The sequence below is a fragment of the Ptychodera flava genome, chromosome 21 (assembly GCF_041260155.1).
Source record: "Ptychodera flava strain L36383 chromosome 21, AS_Pfla_20210202, whole genome shotgun sequence".
Lineage (NCBI taxonomy): Eukaryota > Metazoa > Hemichordata > Enteropneusta > Ptychoderidae > Ptychodera > Ptychodera flava.
In genome coordinates this window covers 23,965,144-23,986,813 of record NC_091948.1, presented here as the reverse complement: position 1 = coordinate 23,986,813, position 21,670 = coordinate 23,965,144, and the positions used below count along the sequence as shown (strand labels likewise).

Genomic DNA, 21,670 nt, shown 5'->3' with positions numbered 1-21,670 from the left:
CCGATTTTTCGTATTTTTGACCTTGACCCAAAATTTGGAGGGGAAAGTAGAGCTGTTCGTAACTGCCCTCCCACTGGCATACACGGAAAATATGCCCTCCCACTGAATTTTGATGCCCGCTGCCCTCCAGTATCTATAGTCTGCCCGCTCCCCACTCCCCACAACTTTTCACGCTCCCCTCTGCCCTCTCCCCACTACTGAAATTTCCCATTGCCAACTAGATGCCTACTAGGCAACCCAGATCAACGCAAACCGTGGGAGCAGCTGGCAGTATAGCTTGGAACATTGCTCCCCTCTAAGTAAGGCGCTAAATCTCCCCTCAAGTTCTATCAACCACGCCGCTTTCCCATCCCTCTACGTATCTTCCGTGCCCACTGTCAAAAGTTTTCTCCCCGCCCACTGAAAATAGTGAAATTTCTTCCCCGCCCACAGTAAATATAGATTTTTTCTCCCCGCCCGCTGATTAGTTTTGAAATTTGCCCGCCCGCTGAAAAACTTCGCACGAACACCTTTTTGCACGAACAGCTTAGTTGGCGGCACCTGTATCGTGACCTTGCTAAAGTGCAATCTCGGATCATGTATGATCTGATGATCATGCCAAATTACCATGTCGGATTATGCCGTGATTCTGAAGTGCGCGTAAATCGTCAACATAAGCACACATAGACTCTCGCCAGTCGCTTGTGGTTACTGCTTGGTCTCGCGTAGCTTTCGGTATTTATACAAGCTCGTGCCTTCGGCACTCGACCTTGCGCCTTCGGCGCTCGATCGCCTACGTTGGATTACTACCGCAAGTGACTCCGGATCCGGTCAAAAGAAGGCACGAGGACTGTCGACAGTCTAAAGCACACACTGTCTTCAACAATGATGCTTCGGCGCTCGATCGCCTACGTTGGATTACTACCGCAAGTGACTCCGGATCCGGTCAAAAGAAGGCACGAGGACTGTCGACAGTCTATAAAAGCACACACTGTCTTCAACACCCGGGCTTCAACAATGATGTCGAAATCAATGCACAACTGTCGAAATTACCCAAAATAAGCAACAGAAAACTTAAAGTTATCGCTGTGTCGAAAGGACAGTACATCAACATAAAACGACGCTAGTTTGTTATGACATGGAGGTAGAAGGACAGAGCGAATTCTCTCGCTCTCACCCAGCTATTACTAACGGGCCGCCGGTGGGATTGCCTCGCTAAAGCAATAGATTCGCCGGTAACGAAGGAGCGTTTCGTGCCAAAAAAATACATGACAGCAACAAAATACAATCACCGTGAACTTCATATTTACAAACATCATCAAATAAATGCTAAAGCTTCAAAACGTCAAAATTCGCACAAGACCGAGAAACAAGACAGCGTCGGTTTGATTTTCAAAGTCCTTGCCAGGAGCTGGTCCTTGGCAAAACAACGCTAACTTGTTATATGCGCATGCGCAAATTAAGGAGAGACCCATTTGATTTCGGGGGGGGGGGTATGCAGGAAGTGGGTATGGGAACTTTTTTGTCAGAGAGACAGCATTTTTTAATTTCAACTGTCACACCTGCATCGATTTTTTTATCAAATGGAGTAGCAGTGCAATTTTTCAAATTTAAGCCAGTGTTTCACATATCACAGGATGGTTTTATATATTCATTTTACATTCCAACGAATGAAAACAAAATGGAAAGTCTAGTATATATACAACTTTAAATTATAGAACACTTTTTTGGCAAATCAACAGTGATCAGTACTATACCTGCTTTTCTTTATAACAGTCAATTCCTTTTAAGTTCTCAGGGGAGATGTTATCTTTTGTGGTCAGAGAAACAAGGCTCACACATTGTATTTCATTATATTTGTTGTTCCTCAATTTTTCTTTGACAACTTGTAATCTTTCTAACATATTTATGTTGAGAGAATAATATATTGGTTTTTACACTAGTTTATTGACTCCTGTCTTGTGTTTTCAATTTTCACAATGTACAGAAGTCAAATAGTCCCATCTAGATATTGCCTGTACCATTGAGATATTGCAACAGAAATCCAGAAATATGATTTCTTGGGTCAGAAAAGGGAAGGAAAACATCGAGTGCACTGAGGTGTAAAGTAGTGAATGCTTATATCATAAGTGCTCGGAAAAAAAAAACACATGAGAATTGCTTGTGGTAAAAACATTTGCGCTGCCTATGGCAGCATGCTAGCAAAGAACACATGAGGATGAATTTCCAAAATTTTGCTCATTTCAACTGCATTATGACAATTCCTTTTTTATTTATTTCTGTCTGTTATGAGAATTTTTTTTCTCAAGCCATTACAGGCTTATTTTTTTCTTTTATTTCACCTGGTGACAATTTTTTTTCTCAAAATCCTCCATACCCCCCCCCCCCCACAAATCAAGTGGTTCTCCCCTAAGTGAGTCCCTGACCTATGCGGGCCAGTGGATTACTTCCTCAGTAGAACTGATATGCCTGCCGGTACCATCATTCTTCAGTCGATCAAAGGCGCCTTTCGTACCAAAAAATACACGACAGCCGCAAAAGTGCATCACTGTCAACGTCATAACTATAGAATATATTGAAATGCACAGTGAAACGTTCACAAAGTTAAAAATGTGCCGACACCGAGAAACAAGATGGCGTCCGATTCGATTCTCAACTCAGTTTTGTCCTAGAGTTGTGCGCATGCGCAGACGGTAGCTTTAACGAAAGCGAGTCAAAATCAAGTAAATATAAAATAAAAATGGATAAAAATATTGTTTAAAAATAATACAAGGCATGTATCACCAAATTTTGAACATTTCTGACGGCATTTCAACTATACGAACACCCATGCCAAATATCATAATAATCAAATCAGTGGTTTTGAGGAAAAATTGAAAATAGTGGTGTTCACAAAAAAGCTAAAAAAGTGACTTTAAAATGATTCAATCAAAAAAAGAAAAAAGACCGTTTGAGATACATGCCAAAGTGACCACCAGACCAAATTTCAGAAAAAGTTACTGAAGCGTTTCTGAGATACCTGCGTCCACAGCATACGGCCCACTGTATGCAACAACAGAGGCCGCGTCATCACATTAGTACTTTGGGCCAAAGGCCCAAAGGACTAAAAAGGAATATACAAGCTAGCTGTCTTGGGTATGAACAAACATTAAAGCTGAAAAGTTCAAGTGTTGCTTGGAAAATTTATGCATGCAGCATTCACAGTGTGTGACAAAGATAATTGTTGCCTGAGGCAGGAATAGGATGAAATTCATCAGCTGTTGATGAAATGAGAGAGGGAAGTCTAGTGCCTCCTACGGTGTAAGCAGATATCAGACGTGTAGTTGTGAGTCACTCTGAGGATAGACTACCAATAAAAGAAAAAATTGTGATAAAAACTTTATAGTAAAATGACATGGTTTATTTCAAACTGAACTCTCTGTTTCAGTACAAAAAATAAAAAATTCTCTAAGCTGCTATTAGCTTAGAACACCCCACAATATAGTTGTGAATGGGAAAACAATCAAAGGATTATAAGGTTATTTATACCAGAAAGTGTGCGTGAAGATATTAGAAAAGCTTATCGCCAGGTGTGAAGTGGAGGACAATGGTTGGTGCTCATGTCCAGTGACATATTTTGCAGTCTTTTCTTAAAAACGCTACTGCACATTAAAATTTGCGACTACCATGCAACAACAATTTTTCTTCCACTTTCCCCTGTATGACACACACTTCTGACTACCCTGTGTGACGTCATGTACAGAGCATGCAACAAATCCTGCCAATCACACACAACGGGTCCCTCGAAACAGTCCACAAGCTAACACATGGAGGTAAAAGGCACTGTCAAAGGGACACCTGGAAACAGATGATGTTATGGAGCAGCACGGACGTTCCCTATGCCCTTTTTAGCACACGTAAAATTTAATTGTTCTTGATGGTACATGTATAACAATAATATAAAGTACTTCAGATGAAGTGGGGCTTCTCAAAACATTCAAAATGTACTACATTGACAAGTTATGAAATACATTCCTCTCGTAATTGCATTATCATTAATTGTCTGGATGCTTCTACTTCATATCTTTGTAATTTCATATTTGCAGAGCAAGACAATCATTAAGCACAAAGTCCCAGAGCAGTTTCATTAGTAGTTGAAACTGTATCCACAGTCTGAATTCCATTAATAATAATAACTAATAAAATTTTAAATACAAGATCAGCTTGACCACAAATACTTTGATGTTCGAACTCTGACCTCAGGCTGTGTTCATTATAACAGATAGAAAGATTTCACATCCAACAAAATATCCGAAGGCAACAGTGAACAAATCTTGAAGTAAATCTAATTATGCAACCTAAAAAACTTAGATTACAAAACTAATTATATGCCTTAGGGGTAGTATAGCTAACTACCGGTACATATACATAATACACCATATAAAATACTGTTTTAATGACTAATGATATAAGAATAATAACTTTTATTAATAAGGATTCCTCAGGGACAACTGTAATCTAACTCTTATTTACCGTACACTATTTGTTTGTATTGTACCGGCAGAACTAACATGATCTCTATAATTTGCTCCAGTCTTATATATGTGTGTTTTCATTTTTAGCAAGGTTGAGTTAACCAAAATCTATGAATATTGCATACTTGCCAAGACAACAGAAATAGGAAAGAACATCATTCCTAAAGGGATCATTTGGCTATTACCGAAGTCTAAACAAGGTTTATAGCTTTGGTGAAAGTCTGTACACTCTTTTACCATTATCAAAGCTAAGTATTACTCTTGTAGCGTACGTGACTTCAGTATCATTGCCTGGCAGTGAACTCCATACTGACATCATATAAGATTCCCTCAAGGTAACCTGCCATGTTCTCAGGGAATGATCTAGTCTAAGCTTTTCAAAAGGCTCTCACATTCATAGAGCATCAATATCAAGTGGACTGGAACCTTTAAGTATTTTCAAACAAGTAATACCGTGCTGAGATAAATTGGTGGCTTTTTTAATCACTGAAGTTCAGAAAGATGTATTTGGTGTCTATATCTTACATGTTTATGAAGCCTGATCACTACAGTCTACAAGCAACACTGTCATTTTTATCTAATTCTACTCTTCAATCAATCATCAAAGGAGACTTTTCTGACTAAAACAAGACAGATTTTACCATTTTACACCGAAATGGGAATATTCACGATAATGACTGCATTTGTGTGGCTTTAAAGGTCATTATTCTGTAACAACAAAATTCCAATATAGGCAGTTTTGTTTCTTGAATTTACAAGATGTAATTAAGTTATTTGATATAAACCACAGAAAATGTTGCATGCTAATCATTTTGCGCGGTTGCTATAGAAAACTGTCGCCAGGCAACAGCTGAGTAAACATTTTCCCCATCTCTCAAAAGGCAATGATGACACATGTAAACCCGAAATAGGTCGTAGGTTTTGTATAATGTCGGACTAAATGCAAAATAAATCCTGACTAAGCTTTTCCACCAATTATTCAAATATTCAAGTCTTATCATATTAAGCCTCTAAAAAAATTGAAGGTGTAAATTGTTTCTCGCTCTTTTTTAGAGGAAAGTTTTTGATCAGAGAATGGAAGTCTCTTGAATTCTGATATTTGAAATTCATTACAGCAACTTCTTAGTGTTAATTGAATTTTTGAGTTTCTTCAAACTGGGCATTCTATCTTCTGGTTAATTTAATTACAATTAATTTAATCAATCTTCATAACATAAATTCTATAATTCAAGTTCAAATTCAAAGTTATTTTGCTTCTGTTCATTTTAATTTTTGCTGCAACACAAATTGGTTGAAGGCCAAAATGGAAGATTATAAGTATAAAGTAAACATGAATTTTACAACTTTAGAGAAATCGAAACACACTGACCCGAAGTTGAGAAAAGATGAAATTTGCCTTGTCATTAGAAAAAACTGTACAAAACCATAAACATGGTGATTTGTTTTCAGAAGTATATCTATGAGTGACATGATATTATTTGCACCGCGCTGTCTAAAACTGACAGATCACCATTGAAAATTAAGTCTATACATCTTCTGATGAAAATACCATCATCTAAAACCTTGCATGGACCGTATTAATCACCAATTCAAGCCACTTCAATTAGACATACAAAATAAATCACCCAAAAGCGATATTGCCATTAAATTCTTGCACACTTTTTCATCACACTGTGCACTTATTAATGGAGCCTATTTGTCATTATTGTAACTTTCAACACATTATTATGCATTCTGGTCATGCCTTCAGTGACATGCAGACACTGAGTTTAATCGCTCAAAACCGGAAATGACATCATTTAATGCACATTTCTTTCAAGGACAACAGTTGAAACGAAATCTGCTGGGCTACAGTGTGAATGATAAAATCAGACTCGTACTTACAAGATCTTTGTGCAATGCAAAATAATGTCATTTGGTTGCGATAATAGAAAATCATATATTAGCTGATCTTTTTTGGGAATTTTGCAACATTTATGTCACTTATTGACCCTCATTAATGCACTGTGTTGGGATAAAAATTTCAGTATGGTGTCAGAGGTTATCAGCAGGTCAAAGTTCATGGGGTTAAAGATCTTGAGAGTCACCATAGCTCTAGGTCACAGAATATATAGCAATTAGTTTTGTCAATCAATTAGACCTTGCCACCTTCCATGAACCTGAATTGGCAAATGATTAGGCAATCTATGCTAATATTGTGATTGAAGAAAACTCTAATAAAACAAATAAACGTGAAATTTCACAGGGTCAGCTCAATTACAGAATGTATGGCCTTTTCATCAAGTTTGCCTTTGCACAGGGCCAATTTTGCATTGAACAGGATTGGACAAAATATGGGGTGTTATAGGTTTAGGCAGACTGTATTTTCTTCAAAGACGGTCACACTAGACTACAGAAGTTTGGTATATCCATGGCCATGCTTTCTATGGCACAGTTGGAACGCTGGAAAAGCACTATACTAAATATTTCCCTGAGACAGTATTGCATCCAGAGAGGGTAATATTTCCAGTATTTTAATGATTTCATTGCAGATACAGCAGCATATTTACACAGATATTGTGGCCTCAAGAACAGGTAAAGACATGTGTTCAGTTCAATAATTATTACAATTTTCTTTCACCTTTCAGTCACTATTGCAATTGTTGCCTGAAGGAATATTTCATTGGCTAGTTGGTCCATATAATATCTTAGAGCAAATTAAGAGAAAACTGCATCTTAAACCAAACTATAAAATACCCTTGATCATCTCTTTCCAGCTCTGAGCAAAGTATAATTGTCTCATATAACTTTGTGACTTTAATAATCAAGTTTTATGCAATCTAAACCAGGATAACTGTGTGCAGTAGATCTTGTGAACAGACTTAATTTGGGTTTTAAAAACTTCAATCCTGATAATGTTGATGACTTCCTTGAAGAAAGTTATCTTTTTCCAAGAGGTTACTTTTCAGAGATGGTGATCCAAAAAAGATTTCGAAACTTGGACAGGCTATCATTACTGAGACTGTTTGCAATTTTTTTTCGGAAATGAAATATTTTATTTTGACATTTTACCAATCATTTCAGTTTTTTATTTATAGTATTTTGTAAAAGACAGTACCACTGAACTACCATGATAAGTTGCGTTGTGTTTTTATTGAAAACAACACCAAATTGGACAAAATATTAAATGCTCTTAGCTTATAAGATATCTACTTCATGAACCATAGTTTAACATAATTGTAATTTGCTGATTTATATATTTAAATTTCAGGTGAATTGTATATTACGAAAGCTTCACTTTGGTTTTTAATCTACTTATGTTTTCAATTTGAGATTGAGTGAAATTTTCATCTGGGAGCATATTTGCAACAATCTGACAAGCGTATGTATGTATGGCATTAAGGAACAAAAGTGCTGATCCACGTCCACTGCACTTAAAAAATCTACCTGCGTAGCATTATGTTTTTTCATGAGCAAATCTTCGATTTATAAATAGATCTTAAAGAGGGAGATAGAAGTTGATCTGTGATGAATAAACAGAGCACTCCTACCAAACATGCTTCTGTCATTCATAGAATTTCAAATACCACAGAGAAACTCCAATCCAACACTTGTACTAAACGAAAAGTAACCAGTGAAGATGAGAAAATTACACCAAGTCCTCCTCTTCTTGGCTATTAAAGCAAAAATTACTCACTTTCTGTCAATTCCACTTCTTTCATCTACCGTTCTGTGGATCACAACATGAATTCTGATTTTCACATAACCATAAACTGAACCGTCCTCCTTAGAAAACGGCTTTTGATGAAAAATGTCAAGGTGAAAACTAATTTTTCCTCCACTGCATCTTAAGACGCCAAATAGCTACCTAGGGTACAAAGTTGACAAAATTACCCCAGTTCCTCATGGTCTGATTTTCAGCAAGAAGTGTCACATTATTCAGTAACCATGGTAACCAGTAAACTATTCTAAGCCCATTCTATCATCCACAAATTGTTATACAATGATTTCCTTTGCCGAAGTACAAAAATATAAATTATTGCGCCGATGCTCATGAGCAATTTTGATCTTCAATGCCTGGTTTTCAAATTATATGCCGTCAGCACGATTGACATACATTCTCTATTCCCTCACTGCAGTGTCTCTTTTACATTACTTCTTGAGAGCAACCTCAGATTCACAGATGTACATCGTCTATTCCCCTTCAGCATCATCCCTGTCATTAGTTCTACTGGTACCATAATTTACTCTTGATTCAAAGCCTCACACTATGCATTTCACTCTCTTCATTATATCTATTACTACTTTTCTCACCTGAGGACAATATTAGAAGTAACGCAGACCTTTTCAAGGAAAATTTTCAAGATTTGATGTCATTTCCAAGTTTCTATCTGGCTGTGACTGGCTGATTAAAACACTGGCGCTGAATAAAAAATTTATACCTCAAATAGAAATTAAAAAAAATTTTGCTTAGAAATTTTGCCTTTCATAAAAAAATGAAGGATGCAAGACCAAGGAAAACTACTGATATTGGCCCACCTACTATGAAACAACATTTGCTCACACGGTTATTAAGTATTAACAGCTCTGCAAAAGCAATTACCCCAAAAATTGAAAGGAGGAAACATCGCTGATAATTTTTTCGGGCAAATTTAATCACACGACAGGGCTGACGTCAATGTCTATTTCCGCTGCTATAGAAACACTTCACAGTTATGTAATAGATATGCGTACATTAAAAAAATCGACTGAAGTGATCCCAAAGAGATTTGTTAGAAGCCATCAGTGTGGGAGAAAAAAATCAATTTCCTGGCGACAATCTTATTAGACAACGATTGATTTGAGATTATTATAAGGGTTATTGATTTGACACCCACTCCCCCCCCCCAATTAAAAACCTTAGTATATACACGTCACACTTTTCCATAAAGTATAAAAATCAACACTGTCAATATGCGTATGCACTCCACGTACTTTTAATTAGTTGGAAGATAACTTACTTACAAGTGAAATACCAATTACTATCATATTTCATGGCTAGTTTGTTAAACTATTAAAAATGTAGAATATCTCAGTCAGCTGAAGGTGACAGTTATTGCACTGACAATCACACACCATACTATATCTCCCATTTAGTTCCATCTGATTACACAATCTCAAAACTAATGATCTAATATACTCTTAACTTATTTCTCTACCCTTTGATAAAAAATTGATATTTCATGTTGGATGTACACTCTTCCCCCCATGATACTAAAATCAGTTTATTATTTTATGCTTCGAAGACGTTTGGCAGATTAGAACATTATTGGAATATCTCCGTAATGTCAAATAAGGCAAGTTTGCCTGGGATACGGTTGTTGTAACCAAAATAAAACTCAATTCTATATGACAGCTTTGGGAAATGGATGCGTGAAAACCTGGCGAATTCTTGTAATTAACTCATTTCCACTCTGAATCGCGGAATCAGCAATTTTTCTGCACTCATTAATTCTTGCCTGCGATCAAATTTTGATCAAGATCATATCAGATGCATTCAAAACTGAGTAAAAAAGACGTTTTCTGCCAAAGGTGCTTTATATAGATCCTAAAAATAACAAACGATGAGTCTGGTGATTTATATACACTGCATATAGCCACTATGTAGCGAGCTCTCTAAAAATACAGATATTGGCAAAATTTTATTCAATATAAAGCTGTTGACACTTTGAAATAAAAACCCACAGCTGACCCCACTGCAGTAAGAACATCATTGATAAAAAATTGACGACAAATACAAGTTCGATTTTTTCTTCGCGGTTGTTTACCATCCCTCAATGTCCACAAGGTTAAAAAATGTGAATCATGAAGATCAAAAAAGTTAGTTTTGTAGAGAAAATCTGCAAAAACTGTCATTCCATCAAGATTCCTTAATTCACAAAATTGCATCTTAGGCTAAAAAAAAATAAGTTGTGCTGTTCCGATAACGAGCAAAATTCAAATGCCAGGTAACGAACACATGATTTTACGTTTTTTTTACTTCCGTGTTTACGTAGCTCTAAAAAGTTACAGGTCAGCAGGCAAAAAATAGAGTATGTCAGGTTATCAGAACAGCACGATTTTTTTTCTTTGGCCTTATACAGATCGAGGAACTTGCCGTGAGTGTATAGTGACATAACAAAATATTATAAAATGAAAGCCTTGAATATCAAAACCACAAAAGGCTGTGACTCTGCACTGCAAAGCAGTTGGAAATCCACTCTCATCCCAGGGCCACTGAGGACTATTCAGAAAGAAGAATAGCGCAACGCGACCTACGGAGTATTTATGCAGTCGGATAAAAAACATGTACAACTTACGGTTTTCTTCTGTGGAATAGAACATCGATGTCCAAGGATCCCGCGCTTTCAAAGACCGAATAGCTGGGTGACGCAAATGTAAATTTTCCACATAAATCTGAGAAATTGAAAGAGGAAATAATGTTATTCAGAGAGTGTGTTCAACAACTTCAATGCATCAAGGTGTGCATTGAATAAACTTCACACTGAGTCTGCATGCGAAAATCCACCAAAAGTAATCTGCTACAATTACGTCCTAAAAGTTACAACATTAGGTTTTGATGCAAATCGCCAGAGATAATGAATGGCTTTTATAGATGTGATTGATGAATGTGATATACAACCATTTTACTCACAATATACAGATTTGTAGATGTGAATTCACTGTAAAGGACTGTAAACATAACTGTACAAAAAAGGATTGAATTATCATATCATCAGTAGCGTTGGGTCACAAATCCCAGGGACCAGTCATCTCAGGATCATTACATCAGATGTCATAATTTTTCGTATCAGAAAATGCATAATTCTTATGGAATTCTTCATGTAACTGGAGCAATGGACCATAGCTGAATGATTTATGAGCTATATACCGTCATTCGGTGGTGGTTGATCCTCATTGGCTGCTTGCATAGCACGTACTTTATCCACCAGGGCGGCCATCCTTGGAGGGCCCACCGTTTTTGGTGTAAGTGGAGGGAGGGACTTCTTCTTCCCGCCAAGCATTGATCGCACTGCTGCATGACGAAATCTGTGATGACACAACAACGGGGGGCTTTAAACTCTAGATGATACATTGTAAGTGACTCAGATCCACAAGGAAATGAAAAGTGTCAACATACATGAACTGTATGTCACGTTGCCTGGTGGTCTAATAGTTTTCTATGATCACTTCATCTGAAGCAAACTATCGACATAAAATCACCAGAGCGATAAGCATGTTACGCACAGCTCTCACAGTGCTTGTGGGTGAGTGCGTGGAGAAGGCACATAGCAGTCTAATGAAATACAAATCACACTCAAGTTCCCTGTGAGAAAGTTCAACAATATGTATTTCCACTTTCAACAGTCCTATGTACAAAGAGATGCCCATGTGATACAGTTTAGAAAATGTGAAAAACAAATTGATTGCCAAGATGATGCCATACAGAAGAGAAAATATTGTCAGAAAGGAGTTCAGTTTTTTCTCTTTTTTTTCCCAAACTTGAAATGAACTTACCGAGCCAAATTTACACTGTGAGTTTGAATGCAAATTTGGAGATACAAAATCATGGAATATTACTACTATAACAAGGGATATCATTTTTCTCATTTTCATTTTCAAAGAAAGACAATTGATACATCAACATAACTTCTTTGGAGACTATAAGCACACAGTTAGCGTTCCGAACAATTTTGCTCTTACAATTTTGAAAGTTGTGAGGGGTTAATCATAACATGTGCGAACGAAAGAAAAATGGCAAACAAAACTCCTTGGAGTTGGCTTCAAAACTCCTCCCATCTCAAGCTCCTCTGAACAAAAGTTTGAATGTGCATCAATCCTGAGATTATGATTTAATTGAGCGGTAATGATAACTTTGAAGAGTGCCACTGTGTGAATCAGTGTTATTAGCAAGAAGACATATGAATGGATTATTGAACTGATTATTTTTGGCACAGATGACGTATGAAATAATTAAATGAAGTATACGAAGGGCATATTTGTACCCATTTACAGACTGTGCTTTGATCAGGTGAAGTTCGTGCAAATAATGTATCGGGTTTTCCGGTAAAATGGGGATAAACAAAAATAATTTTATTTGCCCAGAAATAACAAATTTATGAAATATAGGTTTTTGGAAGATTCAACTAGTGACTGCATGGTTTAGGAACAAAGACGTTTAGTGACAGGGAGTTCTGGCAAATGGTGAAACTGGAGCTATAACAGAGGCCCTGATTGGAGTTGAGAATACAAGACAGTATTTTGTTGTACTTTCTGACTTTCCTGCAGCTTCATCAATATTTCAGAGACCTATTTGTTATTTAATCAGCCTACAATAGACACTGCAGTAAAATTAACTCACTTGTCTAAATAATTGACAGGGAATTGGAAAAGCCTAACAAAATATACTGACTGTTGCCATGCACCAAATTATAAATATACCCTAATTCCACCATCCGCTTTTTAAACCTTTGACCAAGAAATTTTGTTACATCCCTATTATTTTAAATAGGATAGCTGGACCTCTAATGGTACAGGGGGATGAAATGGGACAGGGGGATGAAAAGGGTTCAGTTAGGATACATGGAAATCTATTGCCTCATTAGAATTTTTTCACATATATCAAAAATCTTTCCCACAAAATATTTCAAGGTACCTGAAACACTTCATTCTTTGAAGTCAACTTGTCATTCATGGCTCACAAATTCCCTTTTATCAAACTCTTCGATAAATTTTTGATAGAAGTCAATACGTTTGTTTGTCAGAAGGACGGGTACGTAAACTTGGAGCAACTAATTGATTCAAGTGCATGCAATGACGACCTCAATGCCCTTGATATAATTTATTCCCTATGGATATAACAATCAAATGTTGTAACCTTACTACATTGTTCTAATGATTTCATTTAAAGGCCATAGTTTCATGATAGGCTGGGAAATGACTGATAAAAAAAGTTGAAGGAGCTGTCACCAAAAATGGAGCATTTCTGCCCCAAAAGGCAGACTACGGGCAAATACAGTATGAAATATTTATTTGTCTTGATCGTTTAATTCCTGTGCAAAACCAGTGATAAGAAAATGAAGCTTGCGACGTATCTCTCTCACCCGTAGGTTAAGATATAAGTCATCTGGTGGAACACAACGCGGAAGGGAAAAGAAAAGGGAAAATCTGATACTGTTAAGAAACAGTCTTCAAGCTTATCAAGAAAATCCTGTGAGCTGAAATCCTATGAACTAAACTGATGTGACATGATATAAGGTTACATGTAAAAGTGTCATATTTTCACATGCATATTGTCAGGGCATAAATTTCACATGTCGTTCATGATGAGCAGAACATGTATGCATTCTACACAGGTACATGTCCAATATAATTTATCTACAAATCATACTATCGACTTTTTACAGTGAAAACCAAAGCCATTCAGCTCATAGGTTGAAAGCTCAGGACGCAAAGAAAATTGAATGACTCTCTAAGGCTTATAAAGCGAAGGTATGTACCATTTTATAATAGTTTTTTGTTATAAATTCATGTAATAAGACTTAAAGTATAATTCTGCAGATCTGATTCAGGGACGAAAACTATCATAATGTAGAAATATACCGGTAATAGACTGGCCACATTGTACACAAGAACTGACATCGCCCAATTTTGTTACCACTATGTCTCGTGGTGTTGAGTTGAATTTTTGTTCAAGATCATCATTCTTCTATTCCTTACAACAAGACAGTCGCTGGTCAAAGGTCAAACGCCATGTCAGAGACTGCACTGCCCTCCTATGGTCACTGACCAAAGTTTGGTTTTGTAACCACACGGTTGCTGGTCAAAGGTCAACTGCCATGTCAGAGGCTGTATTTGGAAGGCTGCCCTCCTGTGGTCACTAACCAAGTTTGGTTTTGTAACCATGGACGTTAAATCAGGGTCACTCATTACTTATATCGATTATACTCATGAACAATTTGGCCAATATGAAGGTATGTGAAAACTGTCTATGAATACTTAATGTGGAATTCATTCTTCACTTCAGCTTTCTTGCTTTGCATCGTAACATTACTCAAGTCAGTCTCAGAGATGGAGCTCTAGCTAGGTCACATGTGGTCACACTGGTTTGATCTGGAAATGTTTCAGCTGTCAACTTGATAACAGAATTGGAGCTACTGTAGGAAAATGAAAGTCTGTGTTTTGTATCTGGGCAGACAAAGTGACATTGAAAATGACTCAATTTTCCTGAAGCCATTTCATTGTATTCATGCAATTTTCACCATGAAATCTAATAAACAAGCCAGCAAATTCACTGGCTCAGGTTCAGAGTTCTATGATATGACACTGTAATTCTCAATCTATGACCAGCAAAGTCTGTTATGTAGATTCTACTTAAAACAATATTACTTTTTGTCAATGTATACAGGTGTAGTGGTGGCAAAATATGGATGCTACCTACGATCACTAATACTACAACAGCATGAGATGACATTACGTCTCACTCAATTAAATTGTGGAAGTGTTGACAGATAATAGCTGGTATAATTCTCACATTTTATAATCTAGTGTCTCACAGCCAGGTGACAAGAGACTTTTTCCAACTGATAGGATCCCCAAGGTTAGACTCAATTTCCAGTTCCAATTAGGAAAAGATTAAACCGCATGGTATCCTTTCAATAAGGGCTTTACAAGACTTCCTTTAAGCTCATTTACTAGAAATCTCTCCCATAAAAGTCCCATTATGTAAGCATTCTTTAATCAACCCGTCTCTTTTTTGCTCCCAATTCAAAAAACTTTTTCTCTTTTTTCTGTTTGAAAGTCGTCATTCAGGAAACTTTCTGGCAAGTTTCCCAAATAAATACCGTAAATTTGCATTTGGTGTCACAGATATTTGTTATCGAGTGCCCTGGTTTGGTAACAGTCATGATTCAAGTCAGACAACAACTATATAGATCTGCGGGTAGATATTTTGTTTCCGTCTTTTGCAGGTTTTAGTCAGAAGGCCTCGTGAAAATGTGTGACAGATATTCCATTGTCAATGCGGGGATACGTCTAGGTGTGTCAAAAATAAACCAAACAAAAGAAAACAATAACTTTCTACTGAAGCACTGTGTGGTGAACGTAACATGCAAAAAGAACGGAAGAGTTTGACATACAGTCATTTGAAAGTTACAGTACGAACACACACATAAGCTATAAACTGTGTGACAGAAAATAGAAATACCATCGCTGACATCTGTGAAAAAGTAGAAATCATTTCATAATAATCATGACATACTCATCCCAAGAAACTGTAATTGAACTATCAATGTATAGCCATCATGTAAAGAACTATTCATTTAGGTCGACATTACTTAATACCTGGAACTTAATAGCTTGAGTGACAAATTTCTGCGAGAAATTAGCAATTTAACAGAGTAGAAGCAGAAGATATCTTATAAAAAAGAGAAAATTACCTGTTCCTGAAATAGGTTGAAGTCCCGTGTGTTGGTTAAGGTGTAAAAAGAAGGCGAAATCCGGTGTTAGATACTTTGACAGAGCTAAGTTTATCTACAAGAGGTGATATAGTACTGTGCATCAATGCAGAGCATGGTGTTCACATATACAACCTCCCCTTGGTGCAGACTATGAGTATATGATTAGTATGTGCAAACTACATGTATAATTAAAGGCTATATAAATCAAACAAGCGATGTGCTACTTTCGTAACAAATGATATATTTTGCAAGAAAATACAACGTTGATCACTATTCATGCATTATAACATTTAACTTGACAAACTCCATTGAAAACAATCGGTTTCGCACAACTTCAAGTTCATGATGTGCACAGAAACTGCATGGTGTTGGGTGCTCAGGTTGGACAAATTAAAAAACTGTGTGCACGTTCTCTGCCGGGCTTTTCGTACAAGTTTAACAACAACAAATTTACGGTTCAGTCAGAAAATTGATGAACGACAAACTGATTGATTGAACACTAAATTCTTTTATTGATCGATTGATTGACCATGCATACTATTGATAAGTAGACAACCAACCAATCAATTAATTAATTAACTAATTTTATGAGGAATTCTAGGTTAAGGCAATTTCGTATAACACTTATCCATCAAATGGGATCCATGCTCAAGTGGTAATGTGACCACTTTACTTGACAACTCCGATTTACAAACATGTTAAAAAAGTGCACTTCAGTCACTGTGATGTGAAAACTTCATGCTGAATTAGCCAAATCATCGTAGAAATGTGAGTATCACATAAATTTTTACTTCTAATCCAGGAAGTGATAGCAGAGAATGATTTCATACCAACTATAACCCAAAGGGCATGTGATAAGCCAAAACTGCACAGCGGGCCAATAATTTGATACAGCTACAGAACATCAGGGCTAATGCATAATTAATCTATGAACAGGATATCACTGCGTTCGTGTACACAGCAGATAAAGATTTTGTTTCAAGGTTATAAAGTGAACTTAAGTTTTATGTTTAACTTCACATTTCACTTTTCTGTCCGGTATCTGATCGGTAACCAATACTCAAATACTTTTAGACTTTGCTCTCTTTTTAATGTTTGGAAAAAGAATTGAATTTTGACCTGCATTTGAAATATTTAACACAGGTGTTAAGGAAGTTAAAAGACTTTGCAATAAGCAGTCCAAACTCTATGTGTTGTCCGTAATTTAATTTGATAAAGTATTTAAGGTAAATTCCATAGAGTCATTCCTATTATGGAACTTATTGAACCAACTATATTTTCTGTAAGAAAGAATTTGCTATCCACAGATTAATCACCTGTTCCTTATCCAATTTTGTTGTTGACGATACAAAGAGATAAACCGATTGAGCCCCACATCAAGGGTGACAGAAAGGCAGAAAAAGAGAGAATGTGAACAACTCCAAACTTAACCCTTTGAGTGCTGTAATTGTTGCCATCAAAATTTTAGTGCAACATTTTTTCCAATTTTTATGATTTTTTCTGTAATTTTTTGATAATTTTGGACCGAATGGACATCACATTTCATCGGCTAAAGTTTGTTATCAAAATTTTGACGGAGTATATTTTCTAAAGGAGACAAAAATTGACTTTGGCGCTCAAAGGGTTAATTCATAACAACTAAAACCTTCAAAGATGACACTGAATTTCACTTTGAATTTCACAAAGACAATGTCAAGTCCATGGGGAGAAAACTGAAACTCAAAAAGTGCATGTACATGTAATAATATTCCTAGACTTGGATGTAATCTTCAAAGCTGGAAAGAAGATTATTTTACCTGGCCCTGGCAAAGGATTGCTTTTCTTCCGGCTGTGGTATGACTTTGTGGGCAATGCCGGCTTCCAGATCCCGCAAGTGTCTGTAAAATAAAACATGAGAGTTGATGGTTTTAGTATCGATCACTCACACAGCTTGTGACTCAAACAACGTGTTATGATAAGCTCCGATGTCTAATACGATTATCTCTATACCCTCAGGTCAGTGTACAAGGACTAAGTCATTGGGACAGATTAAACATTGCGGCATCAAACTTTCAAAAATAGTTTACCTGGAATACAAACAGACAGTGCCTTGGAACTCTGGAAAAACAGTTACTATGTGATATGGCAACATTATAACAATGACAAAAACTTGAGAATGCCAAGAATGGCTTGTATTACAGAAAATTGAAATCAGCAAGAGTTTATTTTTGAAACAAACCGGAGAAGGTCGCACAAAGATTTTATTTTCATTCATGAAGGGAGTATCATGGAGGATTTAGAAGAGCTAGCAAACTGAATTCTTGTGCAGAACTTTTTGGATACCATAAATAAACAGGGCATTCTTGGTAGGGCATAGCTATACTCAATGTTTGGTTAACTGTTACAAAACAGCACCTTGACAAAAAGGGTGCAATTTACCTAATTTGCAAAAACAATACTTTTTTAACAACTTAGAGCTGATTCTATTGTTTTCCTTTTTTTCGATCTCCTCAACCTCTTTTTATTGATCTGCATGACCCAGGTCACTTGGCGGGATAAACCCAACACACTTTGTTGTCACACACACAGGCTGTACCTTTTAAAATAGCTTAATCATCTATCAATGGCTAATCTGAAAACTGAAGACAGTTACACGGCATCTCATGAATAAACAATGAGGTTTTAAAATTCCTCCATTTCTGCTCGCAGATTGTGATTAGTGGTATTTTATTTATTGTGTTTGTGGTTAGAGTTCTGACCGACCAGAATCCCTCTATTGTCGGAGCTATCTTTTTTTATCCGATGTTATATAAGGCCTAGTGTTTGCAGACTGCTAAGAGATTTGGAGACCGCCATGCTGAGTCACTTTTCCCCAGGTTACTCAGTGGACACTCACTGTCTTGTTGTTGAAGATTGAACAACAATGCCCTGAGCCTTTCTGCCTGACCCCTCAAACAAAGAATAACACTTTGGTGAGCTTCAAAAACATTCAAGTCCTGCTCAAAGACAGTTGTGTGCACCTGGCTTCAAGCCAATCAATAATATGACATCAAAATCAGATCACTTAATCTACTTTCGGTACGAGATTGGAATCATCTAACAACTGTCCAAACACTTTTGCCTGGAAATTATGATACTATTATTTTGCATAACTAAATGAAACTTAAGCTAGATAGATAGGGTATAATACATGTCTTACTTAATGACATGGTTTAATTAATAATTTCACACTACTAAACGTGATTATTGCACAAAATATGAAATATTGAACCATCACCATGGAAACTATCACCATGGAGATTCTGTTTTGGCGATGGCTCAAACAGACAGGCCTCACTCATCTGCTACAAAAAAACTGCTTTCACTTACAAGTTCTTAACCGCGATGTACACAGTCTGACCCTATTGTTCACAAAAGTACCTGTACATCCAGATACGGCCCATGGTCTATGCATATAGAAACAGTGGGGGTCAAAGTTCATGCAGCATTTGCGTAATAGACAATGCAAACTATCAGTGCCAACAAATATTTGCCAAGACACTATCATCATAACTTTCCATATTTACCGGAGGCCAAGACTTGAAAACCACCTGTTGATTCCACAAAGCTATTACAGTCACTCTATTTGCACATGCTGCAAATTGCAGCATCATGCCTCCGTTGCATTGCTAATATCAATCTAATAAGAGCAACATCCCAGTAGATTTATGATTCTTGTAATGAAGGAAGGCTTCTATTTACAGCCCATATGTACATTCTCAACTGGTTTTGCATGGGCCAAATCACGTAATCCTTCGAGCCGCAAAGTAATATTTTGTTGCCTTTATAAAATAAAACCTGAACAATTTTTTTTCAGGTTCAACCATTTTTTTCAGATTTTTCCCAAAAAGTTTTGACCAAAAACTGTAGCCTATGAAAAGAGCTACACATTTGGTCTAAAATTATCAAAAAGATTACAGAAAAAATCCTAAAAAGTGGTAAAATTTTGCACAGAAAGTTTGATGGGAAAATTACAGCACTCAAAAGGTTGATGACCTATGATTAGATAGGACAATGTTTGGTGTATTTGGTACTTAATATGATTAACACCTTTTACAACCCACCCATCAATTAATATAATGTTGATCATGCATGGCAACGATTTTCAATCAAGCCCTCTTTTGCTGCAATTTACACCAGGTTTACCGATTGTCATGGCAGCCATTAGCCAATTAACATACAATTCTGATAGCTTCTGATCTGGAAAGTAATTAATATAGGTTTTGTCTGTATCCCCATTGCAGGTACTACATCTTGCAAGCCACTATGTATGAATTCCTAACAAACAACGCTTACTTATCAAATAACACACAAACTGAGAAAAATAATGCCCAAAACAATGGTAACTTTATCCATTAATTTCGGTCAGAAATTATGTAAATAGTTGAATTTCCTGTTTATCAAGTTGATGTTACCAAGGACCACTGAACTTTTAAAACACCTGGATTTTCTGTTTGTCAAATCAATGTTACCAAGGACCAAGTTGTACTTTTATTACTTAATATGTCAAAACTTTTAAAAATTCTTAGTGGTTTTTCTGTCATGGAAACCTTCTAAAACATAATCTAGAAATCTATTGTGCCAATTATGCATGCCACTGGTATCAAATAATATCTTTCTAATTGCTGAGTTTTGCAATTCGTGGGGGCATCTGTTCGCTGATAAGTACAAATTTCGATACCAGAAAATTTATTACTGTCTCTTTTTCCATTATCTGTTTCATCTACACATGACATTATTATATATTTGCCAATGTCCAGATTATCATAGCTGATCTTTAAAGATAAATGTGAGACAATATACACAAAAATCATGCATAAGCAAAGAAAGCAACTTTGCCCCAAGTTTCATTGTTTTAATTTCATTAATTTGATCAGCGACACGGAATGTCGAGTCAGAGATGGTGCAAACAGTAATATTCACATCTTTTCATCGTTAAGGCTTAATTACCTAAAGATAGAACTTTGAGTCAATCGCAACTGAAAACTGCTCGATCTGTAAATTCTATGCACCATAGCTACCGGCACACTGTGGAATGTTTTCTCGACAATAGTTACCCTGTTCACTTCAATGAAGGATGTGTCTCACAAAACAATGAACAAGATGTCAGCGTGACCTTCGACCCTCATTAAACAATAAAAAGCATTTTGCAAACACAACTGGTTTCTTTACACTGCCGGTCATACACAATTATCATAGACTTAACAATGCAGTGAGTGTTAGTATCAGCTTTATCACAACTATTATGCTAAATTCTTATAACATTGTAAAGACAAAATATAATATATATTATAGCTTACATGTCGTTACTCTTGCCTTCGGATATTGTCTTCAGATTTGATTGACTGAAACAGAAAGGGAAAAAATATAAAAAGATCTGTTAGTAACATTACTCATTCTGATTACGTATTATTGGTTGGTGCCTATTCTAAAGGCAAAATTTCATAGCTATTATATATCATGTTTTAATATTCATTTTTGTTCTTTGTAGGCATATCCTGAGATGTTAATTTTGTTTGCATAAAAATCAGCACAATTAAAAGATCTATTGGGCAAAGGTCAAGCTCCAATGGAACATTGCATGTACATATATGCATACGTGAATTGTTGCACAACTGTACATGCGTAGACTTTCAGCATATTACGCTGTGGAAAGAATTAATACAAACAGCATCACGTATATAATGCTTGGTTCTGCTCTAT

At 36.3% G+C, this 21,670-nt stretch overlaps 1 protein-coding gene across 2 annotated transcripts in view; it reads right to left on the bottom strand.

Moving 5' to 3' along the window:
- The window catches only part of LOC139121788 (sodium/calcium exchanger 3-like), a 90,480-nt gene that overhangs the window by 26,048 nt on the left and 42,762 nt on the right, over positions 1-21,670 (bottom strand). For both annotated transcript variants that reach the window (XM_070686948.1, XM_070686947.1), the window contains exons 4-7: positions 21,268-21,312; positions 17,746-17,826; positions 11,383-11,540; positions 10,811-10,907 (exon numbers count right to left, since the gene is read on the bottom strand). In XM_070686948.1, coding sequence (XP_070543049.1) covers positions 10,811-10,907; positions 11,383-11,540; positions 17,746-17,826; positions 21,268-21,312 — 381 coding nt within the window. The remainder of the gene's footprint in view (positions 1-10,810; positions 10,908-11,382; positions 11,541-17,745; positions 17,827-21,267; positions 21,313-21,670) is intronic.